We start from the raw sequence: 25,749 nt of genomic DNA, 5'->3' as shown, positions 1-25,749 counted from the left end.
GATAGGAAATGAAGATGACATATGCATTAAGTGGTTAGAAATCTATTTCTCCAGTGTCTTGCATAATCAAAAAAATTTGCCTACTTTATTGTCTTGATTTTCTAATTAAAAAAAATGAATTTACATGACTGTCTTACATTGATTCCTAGTTGTTTTGTATTTCTGCACAATGTAAGTGTCCATGTAGAATGAGGCTCTAATTAAATATTACGTTCACTGTCTCTTGCTTAATGTGAACTCTAAAAAAATTTTATGTGAATGGTACATTCAAGTAGGGAGAATTGTGGTTTAAGGGGACCCCATAGTTGTTGCTGCACATTTGGACTCATTGTACTTGAGAATTAAATCCTCAGAAAGTCTGGGAGTGACCAGCAATGGAACTATTGTGTTGGAAGAGGCCTGGCACCGCTCTGTCCCAATGGCTCCCACCTCTGGCTACACACGAGAATCCTCTAGGCAGATTTTACATCATAATGATGCTCAAGTTCTACCCCCCAGGTTTCGATATTAACTTATTAGTATTTAATTGGTATTAAGTTAATATTGAATGAACAGGTTAAAAATATTTGCAGTGCTTACATTTTGGATATTACTGTTTCTGCTTATGCTGTGATCCCATTATGTCTTATAAAGTAAGTTGAATTGGACTGGATCGATAGGTGAATTTCTTACTGCTTTGTTAGTGTATTGTACCCTTTCCCGTTAGAAGTAGATTGTAAAAAGTGCAATGCTTCTCTAGTGAGAACTCTGTGATTTTAAAAGCCTAGAATGTTTTAATGAAATACTGTTCTTTTAGAACACTGTTCTCCTAGAGCCCATAATTTGTATCACACATAGTTTTTCTCTTTATAACTGATGCCAGGATGAATTATTATTGGCTGCTTATGGGCAAATGATTATCTTTAAGATATTTTCGTGGCTAAATACTTAATCCCTAGCACTCATTTGTATGAGTGCTTCATAGCCTGCAAAATGATCCTACATACATTATCCTAATTGACATGGTAACAACTGAGGTGGTATCATTCCTTTTAGAGAAGATGAGGTTAAGGTTAGAGATACTAAGACTTAGCTGACCTCACATAGCTAGAATGGGTACTTAGACCACGTGCTCCTTCTTCAGTGCTCTTGCTGTGGTCCATAATTCCTCCTTCCTACCTAACAGAAGATTATTTGTCCTCCTTCTCTCTCTGATGATTAGTCCATATTGCTCCTTCCTATGTGATGAGAAATTAGCAGCCTAAACTCTTTCTCTTTCTAGACTGTAGCCCTGACATCTGGTCCTTCTGTCTATTAGAGATGCACAGAGTGTGGTCCATGGACCACTTGCATCAGAATCTCCTGGGACCTGTTTACAAAGGCATGTGCCTGGACCCGTTTTCAGACCCACTAAATCAGAATCTCTCAGGTGGGCTGGGGGAATATGCACTTTAAACAATTGCCACAGGTAATTTGATCCTCAGTGTTGACAGAGAGTCTTCTCTTTCCTGGTCCCCAAGTGGAAATATACATGCAAACTGTCTGGTAGCTTTTCTTAAGGAAAAGTTGTGTTAGCAGATATTTTCAGTTCATTGGAGAACTGAAAATATAATGGTATTTTGGGTGAGATTAAAATGATGGCCTAAAGGACTATTTTGGGTGGGCTAAGTTAGTGCCAGATAAATGCCTCTACCTTAGTTTAGGAATATCAACTTCTGTGATTACTAAAAACTGTGGGCAACATTGAATTGTAATTGACTATTAAACATTTTCCTACTTAAAATGAAGCATTTTATAATTCTTTTCATTTTATTGTGAAGCTATCACAAAGGTATTTTATTAGCATTGTGGAGAGCTATAGAAAATTTGATCAAAAAATTATCCTAAATCATCACAATTTATTTACCCCAGATGGACAAAGTTAAAAATATGACATCCGTTTGTTCTCAATGATTGTGGTTATTATCTCTCTTTTCAGGCCTAAGGTAAGTAGACATGAGGTGATAAAATCATCCCCAGAACCAATCCTCCATTTTCCAGTCTGTGTAGGTAGCATTGTGTTCTAAGTGTTAAGATAGAGTCTTGGCAATTGGACTGGTATCTGAAAGAAGGCCAAAACATGTAAATGACCAACATGGCAACTTTTAATTTTTTTAAACAGATTTTTGATATTTCCTGGGATCCATATCAGCCAAACAGAGTGGTTAGCTGTGGAGTAAAACATATAAAGGTAAAGTAGTGTTTTTGTAAATTTTTGGTACCTTGGATGAAAATAATTTTAGGTGTTTTATATATATATAATTTGGTTTTGAGAAACTGCCTGATTTTACATATTTTTCCTTAAATTTAGAGCCTTCTTACTTGCTTCTCTGATCTTGAAGCAAGCTAACATCAGCTGATGGGGCTCTCTTTCAGAAATGCAATGTAGAGACAGTGAAGTGAAGTGCTCAACAGGTAGCTGAAAAGGGAACTTTATGTTAATTAAATACTAAACAGAAGACTCATAATACTTCTGGGATTGCATATTTTAAAACAGTTCTGATTTTCATTTGTGAATTAAGTTTTTACATTATGATGAATGTTTACACATATTGCATGATTTCTTCTCTCAGAAGAAAGATGCCATGTTGTGTTGGGCCTAGGTAATAGAGGGATACATGGTACAAACCTACCTGGGCCATTGGTTTCTAAATGCCTCTGTCTGCCTCCAGACTGCACAGCCTGAAAGACTGTTAGTAGCCCAGGACCTACCTCTGCCTACTTGCTTCTTTCTATTTTGTTACACAGGTAGCAAAATTAACACCATCAACGTCATTTGCTCCGTCATAGCAACAGTTTCTCCTGGACCCTGGGATATGGCCCAGGATCTTCTGTATAGGTTTATAGATAATATAAGTTAGAGTCTACCAATAAGAGTATAAGGATTACTTGCTTGGAGAGAGCATGTGTGGATCTCTGTGGGTACAAAAATGCTGTATTTCTGTACAAACAGAGAGAGATCTATATTCTTCCAAAAACTCCTCCTGTTTCCCAGTTCTTTTATTCTTCTTTTAGTCTAGTTTTTCCTGATCTTTCCCATTGTTCCTTCTTAATGGTTAGAAAGGGACAGATGGTAAAATGCTCAGAAACAAATTTAACAAGAAATATGCAAGACTTATTTAAAGAATATTACAAAACTTTACAGAGGAAGATAAAAGAAGACTTGAACAAATGGAGAGACAACCTTGATTCTGGACATGAAGTCTAAAAATTATAAATGCATCATTTCTTTCCAAGTTAATTTATATTTAGTACGAGTTCAATTACAATCTCTATAAATTTTGTTGTTACCTGATAACATTTCCCTTTAAGTTATTCTAAGTTAATCTGGAAGAACAAAAGAGCGAGAATAACCGAGAACTTTGGAATAAAAAAGAATAATGAAGAGGAATTTGCACTACTATTTACTAAAGCATATTATGAAATTACAATAATTAAAATGGTATAAGAACAGGATATGTATGAATAAACAACAACAAAACAAAGCTGAGAAATAGACCTTAATGTGGATGACAATTAAGAATATAATAATTGTATTTCCGACAAGTGGGCAGTAGAACAATTTATCTATTTATTTAGGGGGAAAAGTTAAAAATTATTACTTCATACCATACACTAAAATAAATTCTTTATGAATTAAAGAGCTGGATGTTAACAAAAAACTAAAATAACTAGAGGAATATATAAGTAAATGTTTAACTGCTCTCAAGTTGGAGAAAGGCCTTTCTAAATGTAAAAGCAAAATAAGAAACTATAAAGGATAATATTATAGACTCAACTATATAAATATTAAAGTGTTCTGTCTACTTACCCCCCACCCCCAAGAAACAAGACACCGAGGCCGGCCCTGTGGCCGAGTGGTTGAGTTCGCCCGCTCTGCTTCGGCGGCCCAGGGTTTTGCTGGTTTGGATCCTGGGTGCGGACATGGCACCATTTGTCGGGCCACACTGAGGCGGCGTCCTACATGCCATAACCAGAAGGACCCACAGCTAAAATATACAACTATGAACTGGGGGGATTTGGGGAGAAAAAAGCAGAAAGGGGAAAAAAAAAAAGAAACAAGAGGCCAACGACAAATGAGCAAAGCATAAGCAACAAGCATGGCAGTTAGATAGAATGTTGGCTTGTTCTTGAAATGTAAATACCTATGTAGCAAATCTGTAGAATGGATAAAGAACAAAACCGACAAAAATAGAAACATTGTTGGCTAATAGACATATGAAATACTAAATCTCATTAATAATTAAGAAATAAAAGTTTTAAAGTAACAATGTTTTTAATGTATCAAAATTATGGTTAAGATATATCCAGTGTTGGGAAAGATTTGGTGAATGAACACTCTCAAGCCTTGCTAGCAGAGGGGTAAATGAGTATGATCTTTCAGTCCAGAAATTTGGCAATATCTATCGCTAGCCTTAGAAATGTTCATACCCTTTGAGTCAGTAATTTCACATCGTGGAATTTATCCCAAGGAAGTTGTTAGAAGTCTGAACCAAACTCTGATTTATTGCTGAATAACATCAGTAGCTAATAAAACCAAACAAAAGAAAACCTGAAACCACTAACTGCCCCAGGTGGTTAAAAACGTATAGTATGGCTCTATGAAGAAATACTGCGCAATCATTGTAAGTCAGGTGCTAGATGGTTAATGTTACTGGGAAATATTCAAGATCTGTTTACAGTCTACTTCTGAGTGGGGCAAATTTGTGGCTTTTATTTTTCTACCTAAAAAATAGACTATATTTTTGTGTAGGAAATAAATTGGAAGTATATCCCAAAATGTTAAATAGTTATCTCTCGGTAATGATTGATGGATGGTTTAAAAATTTTCCCTTTTATATTTTCCTTCATTTTTAAATTATTTTCCGATAACATATTTTACTTCTAAAATAAGAAAAAAACAAGAGACAAAAAGATAAATCTATAGATTACACTATTCAAAGGTCCAAGATATCCTACCAACACCTTCTGGCTTCCTAAAATTTTGTAATCCCTGTGCAAAGACCTGATTTTCACCTGAGAATACCTGTATTTGCTGAAATACAGACACATTTTGCTTCAGCAGCAGTTGGAGGATCCTTCTGTATGTCTTTTGCAGCCCACCGGAAAGACAAGAAAACTTACTAAATTTGATAAACATTGTTGAGTTTGTCCCATGTGAAGGAATAAAAACTGACCCTATTTTCAATTTGCTTGAAGTTTAACGATTAAAAGATTAAAACAGAAAATTATGTAAGAAACAAAACGGAAATTCTCTAGGGATAAAGGAGAGATCCCAACTGGTTTAATGAACGTTAAGTGTTTCAGGAAGGGGATTGTTTTTGAGCTGAGCCTTGGTGAGTAGGTGAGTTTGGTGGGGACGTCTTGGAAGGCAGAGAACCCACGGGAGGGACTGCACTTCATTCGGAAGGTAAGAGGGCGGCATTGGTCACCCATGGAATCATGGGACTGGGGAGCAGAACGGCCAATAACATGTTCAAAGATTATCGTTATTAACATTTTCACCACCAAAGAACCTCTTTTCTTAACTTTGTTTCCAAGGGAACCAACATTTTGAAAGATTTGGGCCACAAAATACACTGTAGCCATTAAATATTGATTCCCTTAACAATTTTTGTTAATCGCAGATGTATATCCGCCACCATGAGTTTCTAACCAGTTTATCGTGTGGCAAAGCTTGAGTTGTTCTTTCAGCCACAGCAAAGAAACAGGTGAGCTCATGATAAGCCTGATTTCCATTAGGCTGTGGCGGCTCTCTGAAGTCTGGGACCCCGACTGGAGAGCCATCATCTAACCTGCATGTTCTACAGTGACGAAGCCAAGATGTAGGAAGTTATTTGATTTTGAATCCTGGTTTTATCTTCCTCTGCTTGACTCTGGGAAAACTATTTGATCTCCCTGAGGCTGAATTTCTCCCTCTCATCCCCCAAAGAAGGACCACTACCTTCTGAATTTGTTAAGAGTTACATTAAACAGTGTGTGGGACCAGCAGGGGCACAGTAACATTCAGGTTCTTTTCCCATTTCTGAGGCTCACAGATACGATTTAAACTCCGTCTCTGGCTCCCTGTGTAGAGCTCTTTCCACTTAGGAATTATTTTTTAATGATCTATTTTGGCTTAACTTTCTCCCCCCAAAACAGATTGTTAAAAATAATAGATTAGTTGCTTAATTGATAGAATTCTCTGGCTTCTTCCCTATTTCTTTTCATCCTTGGGTAACTCTAACTTTTAATCAGTTAATTGTAAAAGCAGAGACAGATAAAACCCTGGAACTTCATTTGAAAATGCTAAAAGCTGCTTATCCTGTTAAATTTATTAATTGTGTTTTAAAAGACTTAGGTATTTTTTCTAAACAAAAACAAGCATTTTTACCTCAAATGCAAGAATCTGCAAATGCCCATCCAGCCATTCTTTATTAATTTTGTTTAGAAAGAAATCCACAACAAATTTCAGCAGGATTCAACAAATTATTTTCACTCTCCTGTATTTTCTACATCCAGTTCCAGGATCCCCACCTTTTTTCCCAAAACCTGTCTAACATCAAATGAATAATTCTAGTCACAAGTTGACTGTAAAATCTTTGCACTCCAAGGAAATATTTTGATGTGAAATTTTTGTAGCTAAAGTGAAATCGTTTCTAGTTTTGCAAATCCCCAGTGTTTGCCAAACAGGCAAATTACAATGATCTGAAATGAATGCTTGAAAAACAGTAGCAGTTGAGCATTGTCTGCTTGGTTGGTTTTACGGCAAATGAGTCTACCAGGTTTGTGGATATTGATCCTTCTCCAGTCTCTCGTCACAGACAGAAGGGACCCTGGGGATAACCTAGGGCCAGATGAGCTCCAAGGTAGCTGCCAGTTCTAACAGAATTTGCATTACAAGCTGTGAATGAAGATTGGAGAAGATAAGCAACATCTCTTTATGTCATGTGGATTTAATGGTGTGTTGCTACCCTAAACTGTCACTGTTTTCCAAACAGGAAGTGCTTCTCAAGAAGAGAGAATCTTTCAGAGATTTGCCATTTTCTGCTGAAAATCTCATGCCTATCCTGGCATTACATCTACTTATGCCTTTTTAGAGAAAAATTTATTTGGAATGTTTTATGTTGGCATTATACCATCTGACTGGGTGATTTATCAGAAGACCTTTGTGTCTAAGAATAATGGTCTCTATTTTTTTTTGTGGTTGTCCGTCTAGAAATATTTCAGTAACTCAAGTGTCAGAGGTGTACATCCCAAGTTAAAGGGATAATCATTACAAAAAAATCAGTCTCCTTTAGGGATAATAATTACAAAATAAATATTTCTTTTTAATCTTCGTGCATGGGGAGACAGTGAGAAGGGAAAATGTCTGCCTTAACGTCACCACAAACAGCAAGTTCTTGGCAGCCAGTAGTTGTTTACAGCTAGTAGTTTGTGCAGGTTCAAAGTTAGTACTGAAATATTTTCCCAAACTTATGCCTATCTTTTTCTCAGATCTTTTTATTCTTTCCATGTATACGTTAGCACCTTTTTGTAAAAATAATAATACCCAAAGAAATGAATCACCAGAGTTGACACTTTCCTCCTCAATGAAAGAAGAACCCCAGATTGTCTCATCGTCCTTAAGGGCCACCTTCTCCACAGATGCCTGAGTCCCAGCCCTCCTCGGTGCTGCAGCCTTCCCAGAACTGCTTCTTGAAGACCCAACTCCTCTGAGAAGACCACCATTTTTCCTCTCCTGCAGACACAAAATATTAGAGTTGTCACTGAATTTTCCTTGCACATTTCCTGTCCCCTGGGTTTGCCCAATCCTGTTCTCCTGAACCCCGACACAATTTCTTCCTCACTGCTGATCCAAATCCTACTCTCTTTCATTCCGATTAATTCAACATGCTTCTCTATCTTTGAATTCCCTTTCCGCTTGTATGTAGTCTGAATATGCTGCCTTGAAATTCTCTCTTGTCTTATATGTGTCTTCTTCATTAGATTTAAAGTTCTCAAGGCAAAGATCAAGATTTCAATATTCTCTCATGTATGACCTCCATTGAACCCTTACCTTCTGCAAGTCGCTTATGCCTAACTCTTTCCCTCATTTCCAAATGGGAATAATAATATCTGCCTTTGCTAGTTCTCAAGGTATTTTGAAGATCAAATAACTTAACAAATGTAAAGAGTCTTTATAAACCGTGAGGGGCTACATACACGGTGGTAAAGTTATACCAGTTCATACATTTAAAAGAATTATGTCAAAGCAAAATGTTTAACCTCTATATAACTATGGGAATCTTCCTGCTGCCTTCTATAAAGTAGCTTAAGCTTCATGCACATGGTCTCCTCATGATAAATTATGCAGCTAAAACTGACAAGCCTAGTCAATTATTTGGCTACATGGAAATGTAACTCATATTTAGACACATATTTCTGAGTAACATTTCTACAGGGAAGATTTATAATATTTTTAGTTAGAAAGAAATTATTTCCAAATATATATATATACACACACCAAAAAATGCCTGGAAGATATATCAACATGTTAACAGGAGGTTGTGAATAATTTCAGTTTCCTCTTTACATTTGTCTTTATTTACAAACTTTTCTACAATGAACCTATACTGGTTCTATAATTAGACCAAAAAAATCAAACAAAAATGTCATTCATGCACTTTATTCCAACTCTGAGAACGTTGACATTTTATTTAAATCACCATTAAACAATTAGCAAAGTTTTGGAATTTTGGAACTTTGGAAGTTTTAAAAATGTCATTATAGGTTTTTCTTATGCTGCTACTAGTTGGCTCAAATATTTTGCAGTTCTCTGTTGGTTACAGTAAAACAAATTATGTGTGTGCCTAGTTCAGCTATAGCATATTAGGTAAACTGTATTGAAATATAAAAGAATAAATACCAATAATGTGATGCATCAGAATACTCTATTTTAGATCTGTTTATTTTATCACTTACTTTCTAGTTTTGGACTCTGTGTGGAAATGCCCTGACTGCAAAAAGAGGGATATTTGGCAAAACAGGGGATCTTCAGACCATCCTTTGCCTTGCATGTGCCAAAGAAGATATCACCTACTCTGGTGCTTTAAATGGCGACATCTATGTCTGGAAAGGGCTCAATTTAGTTCGCACCATTCAAGGAGCACATAGTGTAAGTATCCCCATATGGAAATTTGGGGATGATTTATTAAATAAGTTAAGGTCACAAATCTCTATTTTTTCCCATTGCTTTAGGATCAGCAGACTCTGCTGAACACTTCCTAAACATTAAAAAATTTCCAAAATTACTTTTTGTTCACTTAAAGGAAATAAATATTTCGAAAGCACAGTAATTTAATTAGCCTTCACCTCAATCGTTGATTGGCTGATTAGTGTTGCTATTCCTCAACAGTCGCTTGACAGAAGACCAGAACTATTTCATCATCAGTTTCGTCTTATAGACCAGCACTTCTCAAACTTCAATATGCCTACAAATCTCCTGGGTATCCTGTTACAATGTGGATTCTGACTCAGTGGGTCTGGGATGATGTCACTGCTTCTGGCCTGTGGCCCACAGGTTGACTAGCAAGGGTGTAGACAATTATTATTTTACATTGGTTAGTAAGGGTAGAATTTCCTCACTCCAAGTGAGTGAGCATCACCTCCACGTCCGCATTATCAGTTTACAGTTTACATTGATAAACTTCTCTCTTTTGATGGTCTGCTCCATAAGAATACGGGCAAACTTTATTTCTGACCACTCTGCTCTCTTTGACATATATGAAAATAGTTATATTGCCGTATCTGTGGATGATAAAATGGAAATGCCCAGAAGAATGGGGAGGTAATGTGAAAGCTAAAGCCCATTATAGTAAATGGAAATTTGGTAACATTTTTGGAAGCTTGATAGACCTTTAGTTTATACCCTCCAACTTGGTCCCCTATTACTCTTTTTTTTTTTTTTGAGGAAGATTAGCCCTGAGCTAACATCTGCTGCCAATCTTCCTCTTTTTGCTGAGGAAGACTGGCCCTGAGCTAACATCTGTGCCCATCTTCCTCTACTTTATACGGGGGACGCCTACCACAGCATGGCCTTCTGAGTGGTGCCATGTCCGCGCCCGGGATCCGAACTGACGAACCCAGGGCCGCCGAGGCGGAACATTCGGACTTAACCGCTGTGCCACCGGGCCGGCCCCCCCATTACTTTTAGTGTGAAGAAAAGTTTAAGCAACTCTTAGCAAAAGAGCTATGAAACTTTAGATCTCTCATTGTCTTAAATATTGAAGACCAATTTTCTTGGCTTTGCTAATTATGAAACAGCTCTTAAAATAATTAAGCAGTCAGAGGCTGGCTCCGTGGCCCAGTGGTTAAGTTCTTGTGCCCCACTGTGGGCGGCCCAGTGTTTTGTTGGTTCGAATCCTGGGCGCAGACATGGCACTGCTCATCAAACCACGCTGAGGCAGCGTCCCACATGCCACAACTAGAAGGACCCACAACGAAGAATATACAAATATGTACCGGGGGGCTTTGGGGAGGAAAAGGAAAAAAATAAAATCTAAAACAATTAAGCAATCAATATTTGTCCTCATTCATAAAAGCAGCTGCCTTAGTAACCTAATTTCTCTTTACATTGGATCTTATGTCAACATTATACTCTTGTAGCATATTTGAACAGATCAAACAAGATATTTTCCTGTGGAAAAGCATCTTTAAGTTATGAAACTATTTTCAGATGTGAAAAATCATCTTCAAATGATGCTTACTTAACAAGCTAACACAAATCTAATTTATGCTTTCAATGAGGTTCAGGTGGTGCCCCCTTGGGCTCATTGAGATGCAATTCAGGCACCTTTGTACCTGTAAAAGTGTTTATGTTCCTAGCCCACATATCTTTTACTTGATTATTTTGGGCAGTAATTTTTGTAAAACACTTCCATTGTCTTATTTTTCTTTATGAGGATCACATAAAGGAATTTATGATTTTCATATCTGCTTTAATCAAGGAATTCCTGAGTGATTTTTTCTTTTACAACCTGCTATCAGTTTAGAAATGGCAAAGGAGCACTTGAACTAGTTTGCTTTGGTGATTATAATGATTAATTTTTAATCTAGCTAAACTGAAGGATGTTATAAATGACTGCTTGGTCTATTGTCAGGATTTCAATAGAACAAGGGATTTGTTTTTATTTTTATTTTGTTTTTTAATCATCAAGAGCCAACTATAATGCCTATTTAGAATGGTTGCAGCATTGAGTATTACCTGCCTTCACCAACAGGCTGGAATCTTTAGCATGTATGCTTGCGAAGAAGGCTTTGCCACTGGCGGACGAGATGGGTGTATACGATTATGGGACACTGATTTCAAACCAATAACCAAAATTGATCTCAGGGAGACAGAACAAGGATATAAAGGTAATATATGTATTAATATTTACCCATAACTCTGAGAGTGTAAAATACAATGTAAACTTCTGTATTTATATTTGTTTTTCCATACCCCATCTTATTCAACAACGGATTTAAGGCAGTTTACATAAATATATTGAGTACCAGATCAAAAATCTGTTAAAAATAGATAGCCCTTTTTCCTAATTTGCACAAAGATGTCTGTACATACTAGCAGTGGCCCTGCTGCAAAGATGAACAACATAGTGGTAAAACTACTGAGCGGTGCCCTGTGAGATGGCACTTTCAGTTATAAAACTGGGAGGTTCTGGACAAGTTGGTGATCCTAAATGTGACTGCACCCCGCCTCCGAACATAAACAAACAAATAAATAAGAAATTGATATGAAAAGCAAGACAAAGAAATTCTGTATTAAAAATAGCTTTAAAATAATAGCTACCATAGTAGTGGGAGTTGAAAGCATGGGCTCAGAGTTGAGGGCCTGGGTTCAAATCCAAGTTTTATCCGTGATAGATTTGATATCTTGGTCAAATTTCTTAACATCTCTGGGCCTCGGTTTCCTCATCTATAAAATGGAGATAATACTAGCACTAACCTCATAGAGCTGTATTAAGATTATATACACTTGCAAAGTGCTTAGAATTAGTCATGGCGCGTAGTCAGCACTTAATATATGTTAGCGATTATTACAACATATTGAGTCTGCGTAGCAGAGAATATGAAGCAGTATGTGTACATCTTCTAAAATTCTCATGATCGGCTTATTATCTCATTTTACAGATAAAGAATTTAGGGCTGAGAGAGATTAAGGTGGAAAGTTTAAATGGGAAAGATAAGACGAAGTCACAAGTGATGTTAGTACACTGAGCACATGTGGGGAGCTCTGTTCATTTGTGGCAGGTGGGCTCCAGACCCGGCTCTTGGCTCCCGTGGCCAGCACTGAAGGAGGGGTGCTCAGCACCATGAGTTGTGGCATCCACAAGATAAAAATTTACCCATTGCTCACCCGAAGGGGAGTTATTCCCAGTGCGGAGATGAGAAATTTCCTGAGAATCTTCCTAGGGAGGACTCTGTGAATGAAACCCAAAGTCCTCAAAAGGCCTGAAGTGAGCTATTACTCACCAGGTTGTTTTTCATGAAGCCCCTTGATGCAGGCTGATGGCAGTGTGGTCAGAGAGATTCTTCCATAGACCAAATTACGTGGCTGTATTTGGAGCGCTCTGCTGGCCTGGGATAGATTTCAGAGGACGGAGAGAAGAATGCACAGACTACCTATTCTTCAGGCTATCTTCCTTAAATAATGTTGTTTTCAACCAAACTTTTCTTAAAAATTGAGCAACAGGGAAGTGAGCTGGATATTGTACTTCCTATATGTACCCACAGTCCAGCTTCTTTAAATATCTGTTAAATACAAAAAAATGCATTTACAGTCAGCTAATGTGGAGATTGGATTGTTATTTATTTATTTATTTATTGGTGAGGAAGATTGGCTCTGAGCCAACATCTGTTGCCAATCTTCTTTTTTTTTTTCTCCCCAGAACCCCAGCACATTGTTATGTATCCTTGTTGTAGATCATTCTAGTTCTGTGTGGGCCACTGCCTCAGTGTGGCTTGATGAGCAGCATGTAGGTCTGTGCCCAGGATCTGAAATGGTGAACCCTGGGCTGCCGAAGCAGAGTGCATGAACTTAACAGCTATGCCACCGGCCGGCCCCTGGATTGTTATTTTTTTATGGAAGCTCAGAATCCTGGTGCAGATCCATTTCTGAATGCCAGGCAAAACAGTAGACATAGGGAGTTGTAGAATTTAGTGTCCACTTCAGTGCATCAAAAAGGAGACAATCAGGGCCCTTAAGTTCTCTGCCGTAGAGTGTGGGCCAATGTAATTATATCCAGAAAAATACTTAAAGCGGATATAAGCAAGCAAGCACCCAGGATAGCAATGTAAAAAATGTTAGTAAAGCAGCCAAAAGTGTTTGACCTTGAACCATGAAACTTCTTCCTTCAAGGTAAACTGGGAGCAAAACATAAATAACTGGTGACTTAATGTACCAGATGAGATTATTGACCATAAACTGGCTAGATGTTGGGGAGCATCAATCAGAAATGATGATTCCTTTTTGGCAGTCACTTTATCCAGCTCATCCAAAAATTGTATCACATAATTAAGGTATAAATCTTAAAGTGTGGGGATCAAGGCAGAAGCTGTATTTACCCTGTTATACTTTTCCCACCTGATATCGAGTCTGACTTTGGGCTCTCAAAGGAGAGTTCAGCAGCCGGTTGAGAATAAGCATCCATATAACCAGAGGTTTGTATTGATTGCACATGGCTAACCCCATGGCCAGCTCCTGTTCCCAGAGTCAAAGGAAGATAGGGACACCGTTCATTTTGTATCACTCTCAGCAGATTCCCACACACACTCCCTTGTCAAGATCAAAGCAGAGACAGGTGGTGCACAGTAGACAGACAGGCCTGCCTGTGCCTCGTAGATGTGGCTTAGAAGACCTGGGCTTCCAGTCTATCAGGGGAGGGATTGGCATGCATTTTTAGATGGATGACAAGTGGGACAACAGCCTATGTTTCGGAGGCAGTAATGGACTGTGCTTTTAAAGGATCGTGTACACCCCACTGCAGTTTGGGCCCAAGGGAGCCGTGAGAAGAGGTGCCGTTCTTGACATGGCAGCCATGTTCTTGCCACCTTCTTAATTTTTGTATTTGCTGATCACTACCAATACTCTTATTTACTTAATATTTTACTTTAAATTGACGTTAATGCATCTTTCTCTTTTTTCTTCTCATCATAAGCACTATCTGTGAAGTCATGGCTTTAATAAACTGTTTATTTATGTATTTCTTTACTCATTAAGGTAAGTTCGAACTATTAAATTAAAAATTTTGTCCAGGTAGCATCCCCCCGTTTATTGGTGCCTTTGCCTATCACACTTTTGACAACACTGTAGCAGAAGTCCACTATGTACTACCAAACTTCTGCAGACATGCTGGCATTTATTCTAGCCCTCAGTGGAAAAACAGGATAAATGTCTAGAGTCAAAAGAATGAAAGGCTCTTGGTTGAAGTGTTGGTAACAATCCAAAATCTGGCCCGCTTTTCAGCCCCAGCTCAGATAGTTCTCGAGCCTGTGTGGACAGGACCGTGCAGGGGAAACCTGTCATGATCCTGACTCTCCCTCAGAGATGCTCTTTTGCCCTCAGCCAGGCCTCGGTGCCATCATCACACTGAAGCAGGGAAGGAGGCTGGCGAGTTCAGAAGCCGCTTTGCATAGCTCACTACAGGGAGAGAGTCTCAGAATAGACCTCTGTGGTGTTGTCTGAGGCCAGCGGCTGGGGCCACCCTGTGACTGGGCACATGAAGGTAGGAGCTGAGGCCAGAGTGAGAAAGGAGACTCAGCAAAAGTATAGGGATTGAAACAAGTAGGATTTGAAGAGAAGATTAAAAGTAATTTAAATGTAAACAGTTTTCTGGTCCAGCTTCCCCTTCGACCAGCCAATACCGTATCTTGGTCCTCTGAGCATCTGCAGAGAGTGTGGGGTAAAGAGGAGGGAAGGAAAGAGGGTGGAAAAGGATGAAAGAGGAGGAAGAAGGCAGAGTGAACAGAAGTTTGGGTGTACTTCATCCCATGCCTCCCACCCCTGAAAGAAGTCTTGGCTTTCTCCTCCACCTTCAGGCTCTTTGCCTCAAAAATAGAAACAAAGTCCATTTGTTTCAAGATTCAAGCAAAGCAATGTTTGAACTTCCTTGCTCTCAATTTGGACATGAAGCTACATGTGTGGATGGTTTCGTTACTATAAGAATTTCTCGATATAAATAAATAAACCTTCTTCCATATTTTCACTGTTTGTGTAACAATGACTCTTGAATTCATTTCCATTGGAATATAGTGATTTCTCATTTTACTCAAACAGCCAAACAGTTTTCTGAACAAATTTAACAAGAGAATTAATCATGGCCATGTCCCAATTCCCATGACGTAGTACTGATATTCTGTGTTCCTTAAATATAAATATATTAGTTAAAATTCAGAAATTGCTACTTACTAGCATTTGGGAATCCAAGTCTATTTATAAACATCACACTTACTTAGTATGCTACCTATAAAGACTTCTATTGCCCCTCCTGTAGACTTCCAGAACATCTACAAAATGAATCTGGCCATTTCCAAGTTGATTTATGTAAATATTCATAAGATTTGCATCTTCTAGTAACAATAGCTAAACATCGAGAGAGTCAACAGTTTTTAGATGAACTAAGATGAATACTAAGCTCAGGAAAAAAACCAGTATCTTAGCTTTATTATAGACAGTATTAATCTGTTCTCTTGCGTCTTTATAGGTGAGCTTGAGCTAATCAAGACATTTGACTTCCAGTAAAAACAACTAACCCTACTTTAGATTGAGGGTGAACCAGCTTGGGGATGGGTCATGCTCACATCAGCTGGAATCTGTAGGGCCAGAGGTGATTCTCAGGGCTCCCTGGCCTCTCCCCAAGTCTTAGTAAAAGAAAATGGCCTTCATAAGCCAGGAGGACCATTCCTCAATCAAGGGAATAATAGTGTTTTATTTACACCAGTAACTTGCACAACTTTTGTGAGTTGCTAGATTTTTGCTGACTGCTGAGTCTGCAAACAAGTTTTTTCTAACAACAGATGATGACATAAACCAATAACCTAATTCATCTAGGATCCCTTGTCTACAATTCTGAAAGCCAAAACACTCAGAATGCCAAAGCATTTTTTTTATGAGAGCAACCAACTTTTTTTTATTGTGGTAGATTTTACATAATAAAATATACCATTTTAACCATTTTTAAGTGGACATATCAGTGGCATTAATTAAGTACATTCACATGGTTGTGCAACCATCACAACCATCCATCTCCAGAACATTTCTCATCTTCCAAACTGGAGCTTCACACCCATCAAACAGTACCTCCCCGTTCCCCTCTCCTGCTGACCCCTGGCAGACCCATTCTACTTGATGTCTCTATGAATTTGCCTATTCCAGGTACCTCATATAAGTGAGATTACATACTATTTGCTCTTTTGTGACTGGCTTATTTCTCTTAACATAATGTGTTCAAGATTCATCCATGTTATAACATGTCAGAATTTCTTCTGTTTTTGAGGTTGAATAATATTCCACTGTATATACCACATTTTATTTATCCATTAATCTGTTGGTGGATACTTGGGTTGCTTCCTCTTTTTGGCTATTAGGAATAATGCTGCAATTAACATGGTTGTACAAATATCTCTTTGAGACCCTGCTTTCAATTCCTTTGGATATATATCCAGAAGCGGAATTATTGGATCATATGGTATTTTTATTTTTAGTCTTTTTGAGGAACTCCCATTCTGTTTTCCATAATAGCCGCACAATTTTACATTCTTACTAGCAGTGCACAAGGGTTCCAATTTCTTCACATCCTCACCAACACTTTCTGTTTTTTGATAATAGCCGTTGTGACAGGTATGAAGTGGTAGCTCACTGTGGTTTGGATTTGCATTTCCCTAATGATTAGTGAGGTTGAGCATTTTTCATAAGCTTGTTGGCCATTTGTACATCATCTTTGGATAAATTTCTACTCACGTATCTGCCCATTTTTAAATCAGGTTGGTTTTTTGGTTGTTGTTGAGTTGTAAGAGTTCTTTATATATTCTGGATATTAACCCCTTATCAGATATGCGGTTTGCAAGTATTTTCTTTCATTCCATAGGTTGCCTTCCCACTCTGTTGATTATGTCCTGTGGTGCACAAAAGTTTTTAATTTTGATGTAGTCCAGTATATATATTTTTTCTTTTGTTATCTGTGCTTTTGGCATTATGTCCAAGAAATCACTGCCAAATACAATTTCATGAAGCTTTCCCCCTACGTTTTCTTGTAAGTGTTTTATAGTTTTAGCTCTTATGTTTAGGTCCTTAATCCATTTTGAGTTAATTTTTTCATATGGTGTAAGGTAAGGTATCTTCATCTTTTTTTCCAAAATATTTTTTATAACTAATTTGGCAACAGAACCTGACCTGAACTTATATGAGGCTGTTTATTGTTTTTATATGTATGAATATTCATACACTTCACTGCAGAAATATTTGATTTCAAGTTGCTGCCCCAGACTCTATTGAATGTATTACATAAGTCCAAAATCCAAAATTTTCTAAATTCCAAAATGCACCTGACCCCCCAAAATTTCAGATATATGGGATGTTGGACCTCTAACACATTTTTCAGTGAATATCAAATTCTGGAATTTTCATCCTGGGAGAGACATTAGATGTCAGTTTGTAGAACGCTCACCTTTTGGATGAGTAGAATGAGGCTCAGGGTCATTGCCATCAAGCTAATTGTGGGATTAGGGTTGTCACTCAAATCTCATACCAAGCTTAATAACAGTGCATTTTGAGTCTGATCATTTTTAAAACAAACTTATAATCTAGGTAAAATAATGAATCTTACATGACTTATAGTGGTGGCAAGAAAAGCCAGAAAATAATTCTTAAAGCAAGGCAACTGAATTGAATTACATCTATGGTGATAAAATACTTTGAGTTAATGGTTGTAAATGATATGTCTAAAGGAATATGGTAATTATTCACACAGTATAAGATGCATTATTCATTTATTTATCCATTCAGTAAACGTTTAGCATCTCCTAAGTGTCAGATATCAGATACGTGGCTAGGTACTGGATAGGTTCTTCTAAAAAAGCATGCCTTAGGCATTTTATTGGAGTTTTTTGTGTGTTTATTTTAACTCCAACACATATTTGTTGAATTCTTGCTGTGTCTAATGTAACTATAAACTCTGAATCCAGAGATATCTTGGATTAGGTCAAGCAGCATTCCCTTGGCGTTGAGCAAGTCCCCAAGATACAAGGTGCCCCTTCTTAGACTTCTTGCCACCTCTGCTGCCCCCTTGATGGTCTGAGGCTCTGTCTTTCACATAGGTTACTGCCGTTGCTTTATAACTTGCATCCCTGCTTCAACCATTATTCTCAGAACCGCAGCTAGAGTGATGCTTCACAATTTACATGGGCCAGATTACATTATTCTTTTCCTCAAAACCCTGCAATGATTCCCATTTTCCTCAAGAAAAGAGTCAAAATCCTTAGGATGGCCAGCCAGCCCCTTCTGCCCTCATGCCTCCCTCCCTCTGCCCTGCCCTCTGCTCAGGCTGCTCCTGTCACCTCCCAACTCTGCACTCGAAGGCTGCTGCCTCTGCCTACAGCACACTCGCCAGGAATCGGCATGACCACTGCCCTCCTCTCCTTAAAGCCTTTCCTCAGATGAACCTGCCTTGGTGACCTTATTTAAAATTGCAACCCACTCTGCCTCCACCACCCCAGACACTCCTGATCCCCTTCTCCCAGATCTGCTTTTCACCTTGTAACAAACAATGTAATTTAACTGTTTATTATGTTTGTGGCTGTTGTCTGTTTCCACAGGGGTGGGAATCTCTTTGTTCACTGACACCTCCCAAGGACTTAGAACAGTGCGTGGCACATGCAGGTGCCCTGGAAACAACTGTCAGATGAATGAATGAAGAGTGTGTTGTGTGACTGGAGCGTAGAGCCTTGTGGAGGAGCACAAGAGGCAAGGCTGCAGGGGGAGGAACAGATAAGGCCCTTCCTTGTGTCAGCCTGCTGTGTTCAAGCTTGACCCCTAAGGACCAGCGGTGGGAGGTCATAGAAGGGTTTAGGGAGGTGAGGGTCATGGTCAGATCTCCCTGCTCTGGGGCGGAGAGTGGACTGGAGTCGGGCAGGATTGGAGGGGGGAGTCCAGGTTATTCTTCCCCACTATTCATTCTTATTACCATTTTTCCTCCTCGGAGTACATTGAGGATCATACAATCCAGTAGTTCTTAACCGGTGGTGATTTTGTCGTCTAGAGGACATGTGGCATTGTCTGGAGACATTTTTGGTTGTCACAACTGTAGGGGTGCTACTGGCATTTCTGAGTAGAGGCCAGGGATGCTGCTAAACATCTTACAGTGACATCTCACAAAGATAGCCTCTACGAGGAAGAGTTAACTGGCCCCAAATGTTAATAATGCTGAGGTTGAGAAACCCTGGTATAGAACATTCAGAAGACCAGCTGTCCAATCTGCCAGTATCCTTGTTTACAGTAGAGATAAAGCCAGCACATTCTATTGTCCTCCTGGTCCCTTGAGTGGCTTCCTTACTCACCTCTATTCCCATCACCTCTATCACCTCTCTCCCTGTCTTCCCACCACTGTCCTTTGGACCCTGCCGCCTGTCTCACTGTTGTCCTGCTGAGAAAGTGGAGGCCCCGCAGAGGAACGTGGGTGGAGCTGGAGATGGTGGGCTATGCCTTGAGGGGACGTGTGTGGCATTGTTTGTTCAGAGTTGGCACGGAACGTGGTGTCAGACAAGCAGAGGCTGGCTGTCTGGTTTGTTCTGGTACTAATGCCTCTGTGAACACTCTTCCTGAGCCAGCCTTATATAATATAAACAGCAGCCTGAGTGTTCCTTCCCTGGGGTGGAGGCCGTGGGCTTGGTGGTGTTTCTGTCTTCTGGGGTCCTGTTAGGCTGTGTGGATCCTTTGGAGTTCCTGTGGCTGTAGGATTTTGGATCCTGTGTAGTGGATTTTGAAATAGCCAGGGATTTTTGTGAAGAGTAGCTATGAATTCTGCCAGAAATTCTTAGGCGGAGAGCCCTTGTAAACAGGAGCAGCGGGCTCTGGGCACTTCTTGCTGCAGGTGACCCACAGACCAAATTAGGCCCAGCCCCTGGCCAGCCTGTGGAGAGGCTCTGCGACTCTCCTGCAGCAGCTCCCAGGACCGAATGCTAGCTCTTTGGTGGCCTTTGTGCTAAGCACTCTGCAGGCAGGATCCCAGTTAATCCTTAAACAGCCCTGAGGGTCCTGGCTCGTGGGGCGTGAGATCTGTGTAGTCCCCAGGGCCCCACGCTCTGAAGGGCCCCGTGCTTGGTTTAGTGCTTTGCTGTTGCTTCCTTGAAATTCTTAATTATTTTTTAATAAGAGGTTACACATTTCCATTTTATATTGGGCCCTGCAAATCGTAAGGCCAGCCTTGTCCCCCAGTCATCTGTGCTCAGGAATGCCTGGGGAAATGCAGGTCTTTCCTTCCTCTTTTTCCTTCAGGTTCCAAACTCTGTCTTCAGTGTTACCCTAGGGCACCCAGGAGCCCCTGCCTGGCTCCAGACTCCCTAGGAGGCCTCAGCTACCCCCTCCTGAGGGGAGGCGAGGGGAGGCGGTTCAGATGTCCCTGCTGCTTTTTTGACACCCTCTCCCAACACTCCCTCCTCCCCATCAGTGACATCTCTCTCCCTCTCCCACTCGCTCTTCTATTACCTTTTATGTCTTTCCCCAAGGCGCTTCTTAGTAATGCATCTTTAATAAGGTTGGGTTTACAGGAAAAGGCCATCACGTTGTCCTGTTTAATCTTTGGTACCGTGTCCTGGGCCCACATCCACAGGGAAAGGAAATACCTTTGTGCGGAAGAGAGTTTGCTCCAGACCCGAATCTTTGTTTTCTCTCTATTGCTTGCTCACTCTAGGACTCTGGGCAAATAATGTAAGCTTTCTATGCTTTGATGTCCTCATTTGTTCAACAGATATCTAGGTCCTGGCACTGTCCGTGGGGCCTCCTCTTGAGCTGTGAGTGTTCCCAGGCGTGTGTGTAAAGCTCTGGGTGCAGGGCGGTAATGTCAGTGAAGACCGTTCCTGCCCATTTACAGGGCTGGCTTGTTTGAGTCAGAATCCACTCTCAAAGTTGCACTTTCTTTTTGCGGTCTGTTCATCAGGCCTCAGGCTTTCTAATCCACCAGGGCGAAGTTTTCCAATATGTGACTGAAGAACCATGGCATCAGAATCACCCAGTGATGCAGCCTGGAAATCTTAATTTTCAACAATTTGACTGAAGTCTGAACACACTAGCAGTGGTTCTCCATTCAGGGGAGCTAAAAATAACTATGTCTAGTCCCACTTCAGACCAATTGAGAAGAGTCTTTGGGTGGGGTCCAGGCATCTGTATTTTTAAAACACTTTCCATGTAGATTCTGATGCACAGTAGGGGTTGGAGCAATTGCTCTTGGTCCTTTACCACATTTCAGGCTTAGGAGCACCAGATATAGGAACACTAATAAGTACCAACCCCTCCCCACTGCCTGTCTTCCCTTCTTGGACCAAATAATTGAGGGAAAAGGCCATTTTATTCCCCAAATAGTTGTTTCTTTGTGCATTGGATCACAGCCTTTCCTTCTGAGAGTCTGCAGTGCTAGCACATCAAAATAACAAATCAGTTGTAACACAAGGAAGGCACCTGCAGCAATTTCTTCACAGCTCCCTGTGCTGACCCTCCCTGGGGCCAGAATCTGACCACGTACAGGTACAGCAAGTCGTTCTCAGCGGCAAGTCATTCTCCGCTGAGATGTGAACTTAAAAAAAAAAGGCTCCAAAAAAGCACCAAACCTGCTAGTTAAAAATAACAGTTTATAGTTATTGATTAATTTCCTAAGGGCCAGACACTGGGTCAAGTTTTTAAATATATTACTGCTTTGAATTCTCATAACAGTACCATGAGATATGAGTGCTAATCTTCTCTCCACTTTACAGATGGGAAAACTGAAGATTTGAAAGATTAAATAGCTTGCCACGTCACACTGCTGGGAGAGGGTGAGGCTGGAATACAAATCCAGTCCATGTACTTAACCAGTTAATGAACTGGTGGAAAATAAGCAATGCCCTTTAGGTCTGTGTTCATATTCATGATATTCATGGACTAGATCTCCCTATGCCCAGGTTTCAGGACTGTCACAGAGAGGATTAGAAGGATGCTGTTTTCCACTCTCTGGGCTGAATATAAAACCTGGGCAGAACGGTGAGATTTTGGTCTTAGAGGATTTTTATAAGTTGGTTGCTCTCCGCTGCCACCTGCTGGCTACCTGCGCCAAGCACAGGCAAGAGTCCCACATTTCTCATAGTGGACGGTTAGGGAAGGCCACAGGGTCCAAAATGTGGACACCTCACCAATTCAGTGAAATGTCTTCCGTTCATACTGTCAGAGGTCTCCAAAACACATGCTTTTCCAGAAGAAAAGAGCATTTCTTTGGTTTTAGATAATTAAGATGATTTTTCCTGCCTGTCTTTTCACTATTGGTAAATTTCTAACCATATTCCAAATAATACCTTATATTTTTCTGACTCCCAGAGCAGATGATAAAGAAGAAAAAACAGCTTAATTATTTCCCACTGCAATGGCCACCTCGGCCAGGAAACCATGCTTACATTACTGTTCTCCACATCTGTGTCAGAGAAGTTAAAACCAAGCCTGGATAGACAGGAGAAGGGAAATACTGTCAGAACCTCGTCAGGGATCTGCCACTCGCCGGGGTCTCTCCAGAGTGTGCCCAGAAGCAGCCCTGCAGTTCTCTTTACCACTTTGCATTCAGAATAGCAATTAGGTTCAGAAATGATGAAAACATGATGTTTTTAGAAACTTGAATACAGTTCTCTGCCCACTGAGGAGGTGTCTACAGGAAGTAACTCCTGTTTTAAATGGTTATCTTGGAAGTGAGAATGGCTCGGTGTCCTGTCTATCTTTGTAGGTAGCCTCCTGGGATTGACTTGTCTGACGTGACAAAATACAGTTTATCTGTTTGAAGAACAGGGTGTTTATGGAGAGTCTGAGTTGGTCTCTGAGAGAAAATATTCACAGCTCGTTAAGTTTAGATCGTAAACGATGAAAACGTAACAATTCCTTCTCTCATTTCCTCTCCTTCTGCCCCTACCCATATTGGTCAGAAATAATCCATATCAGGTTAACTTCATTTCGTTTGCCTTGTGGAAAGCTTCTCCCTTAGGTTGGGTAGTTCAGTGGAACTCTTTTTTTTTTTTTTTCCAAGTGAAATCTGCTATAAAACACAAATTGTGAAGTGCTGAGGGAAAAGTGGAGTGGGATCCTCAAACTCTGCCCTGTGGTCCCTCGTTTCCCCACCCTCTCCTTGCCAGGCCGCCCCCCAACCCAAGCCTTTTCTGAAGAATCCAAGAACTCCCTGAACACAGCCTGAAAACACAGCGCAGTGCTGTGTAACTTCACTGGCTCATCAGTCTTGGCTGAACTGGAAAGTTTTGCTTTGTTCCTAAACCTCTTAGAAAAAAAGACACAGCAGATGTTTTTAAAATGTTAACATTTGTCAGTTCCAGGTGGTGGGTTGTTTGTTGTAATATCTTTGTACCTTTCTGAATTTGTTCCTGAAAATCAGAAGGTGAAAAAGTGTGGGGGTGGTGGTAAGAATAAATGTTTGTACACTGGACCAAATACAATGCTGGATCTTTGGGAGAAGGTTCTGTTTTCAAGCCATTTAACCTGGTGTGCGTGGACACACTGTTGGAGGCCATGAGAAGAATCGGCATGCCCGTGCTTAGAGTGGAGCTGTAGATGCCAGGCCTGCTTGGAAAGCCCCAATCTTTAAGAAAACCGTGGAATTATAAAGGGATTGTGGTTTGAATGTTTTGATAACAAAGTATATATAACACATTGCTGAGATATATAACGTGATATATATCCGTATATATGTATGTATATATCATTTTTATTGAGATATAATTCACATATATGATTTGATATACACCATGATTTGACATATGTACAACATGATTGAGTATATTTTGCAAAATGATCACCACAGTAAGCCTAGTTAACATCCATCACCACATGTAGCTACAATTTTTTCCTTGTGGTGAGAACTTTTAAGATCTACTCTCTTCACAACTTTCAAATATACATACCGTATTATTAACTATAGTCATCATGCTATACATTACCTCCCCAGGAATTACTAATTTTATAACTGGAAGTTTGAAACTTTTGACTATGTTCACCCATTGCCCACCCCCCACCTCTGGCAACCACCAATATTCTCTGTATCTATGAGTTTGGGGTTTTGGGTTTTTTTTTTGTTTTTTGATTCCACATATAAGTGAGATCATATGATATTTGTCTTTCTCTGTCTGACTTATTTCACTTAGCATAATGCCCTCAAGTTCCACCCATGGTGTCCTAAATGGCAGGATTGCCTCCTTTTCGTGGCTGAATAATATTCCGTTGTATATATACACCACATTTTCTTTATCCATTCATCCATCAATGGACGCTTAAGTTGTTTCCATGTCTTGACTATTATAAATAATGCTGCAATGAACATGCGGGTACAGATACCTTTTTGAATTAGTGTTTTTGTTTCCTTTGGGTAAATACGCAGCAGTGAAATTGCTGGATCATATGGTAGTTCTCTTTTTAATTTTTGAGGAACCTCCCTTCTGTTTTCCATAGTGGCTGGACCAATTTACGTTCCCACCAACAGTGCATAAGAGTTCCCTTTTCTTCACATCCTCGCCAACACTTGTTATTTGTCTTTTTGATAACAGCCATTGCAACAGGTCTGAGGTGATATCTCATTGTGGTTTTGATTTGCATTTTCTAGATGATTAGTGATGTTGAGTGCCTTTTCATGTACCTGTTGGCCATATGTGTATCTTCTTTGGAAAAATGTATATTCAAAAACTGCCCACTTTTAAATCAGATTGTTTGTTTTGCTATTGAGTTGTATGAATTCTTGGTATATTTTGGATATTAACCCCTTATCAGCTGTATGATTTGCAAATATTCTCTCCCATTTAGTGGGTTGCCTTTTTTTTGTTGTTGATGGTTTCTTTTCTTTCTTTTGTTTTTTTTTTTTTTTTGCTGTGTAGAGGGTTTTTAGTTCGCTGTAGTCTCATTTGTTTATTTTTGCATTTGTTGTGTTTGCTTTCGGTATCAAATCCAAAAATCATTGCCACGACTGATGTCAAGGAACTTACCACCTATGTTTTCTTCTAGGAGTTTTGTGGTTTCAGGTCTTACATTCAAGTCTTTAATCTATTTTGAGTTAATTTCTGTGTATGGTGTAAGATAGTGGGCCAGTTTCATTCTTTTGTATGTGGCTGTCCAATTTACCCAACACCATTTATTGAAGAGACTGTCCTTTCCCCATAGTACATTCTTGGCTCTTTTGTTGTAAATTAGTTGACCATATATGCATGGGTTTATTTCTGGGCTCTATTCTGATCCTTTGATCTCTGTGTCTGTTTTCATGCCAGTATCATACTGTTTTGATGAGGATAGTTTTGTAATATATTTCAAAATCAGGGAGTGTGATTCTTTCAGCTTTGTTCTTCTTTCTCAAGATTGCTTTGGCTATTTGGAGTCTTTTGTGGTTCCATACAAATTTTAGGATTGTTTGCTATATTTCTGTGAAAAAAGGTCATTGGGATTTTGATAAGGATTGCATTGAATCTGTAGATTGCTTTGGGTAGTATGGACAT

General features: G+C 39.6%; 1 protein-coding gene across 4 annotated transcripts in view; it reads left to right on the top strand.

The window, feature by feature from the left end:
* Positions 1-25,749, top strand: part of EML6 (EMAP like 6) — a 253,213-nt gene that overhangs the window by 98,490 nt on the left and 128,974 nt on the right. For all 4 annotated transcript variants that reach the window (XR_006888845.1, XM_046663360.1, XM_046663358.1 and 1 more), the window contains exons 5-7: positions 2,141-2,209; positions 8,969-9,154; positions 11,259-11,394. Coding sequence is in view for 3 of the 4 variants with exons in the window: in XM_046663360.1 (XP_046519316.1) it covers positions 2,141-2,209; positions 8,969-9,154; positions 11,259-11,394 (391 nt within the window). In the remaining variant the exon portion in view is untranslated. The remainder of the gene's footprint in view (positions 1-2,140; positions 2,210-8,968; positions 9,155-11,258; positions 11,395-25,749) is intronic.

This window comes from Equus quagga, chromosome 5 (assembly GCF_021613505.1).
Source record: "Equus quagga isolate Etosha38 chromosome 5, UCLA_HA_Equagga_1.0, whole genome shotgun sequence".
Classification (NCBI taxonomy): domain Eukaryota; kingdom Metazoa; phylum Chordata; class Mammalia; order Perissodactyla; family Equidae; genus Equus; species Equus quagga.
Note: the sequence above shows the minus strand (reverse complement) of the source record. Positions and strands in the feature narration are given on the sequence as shown.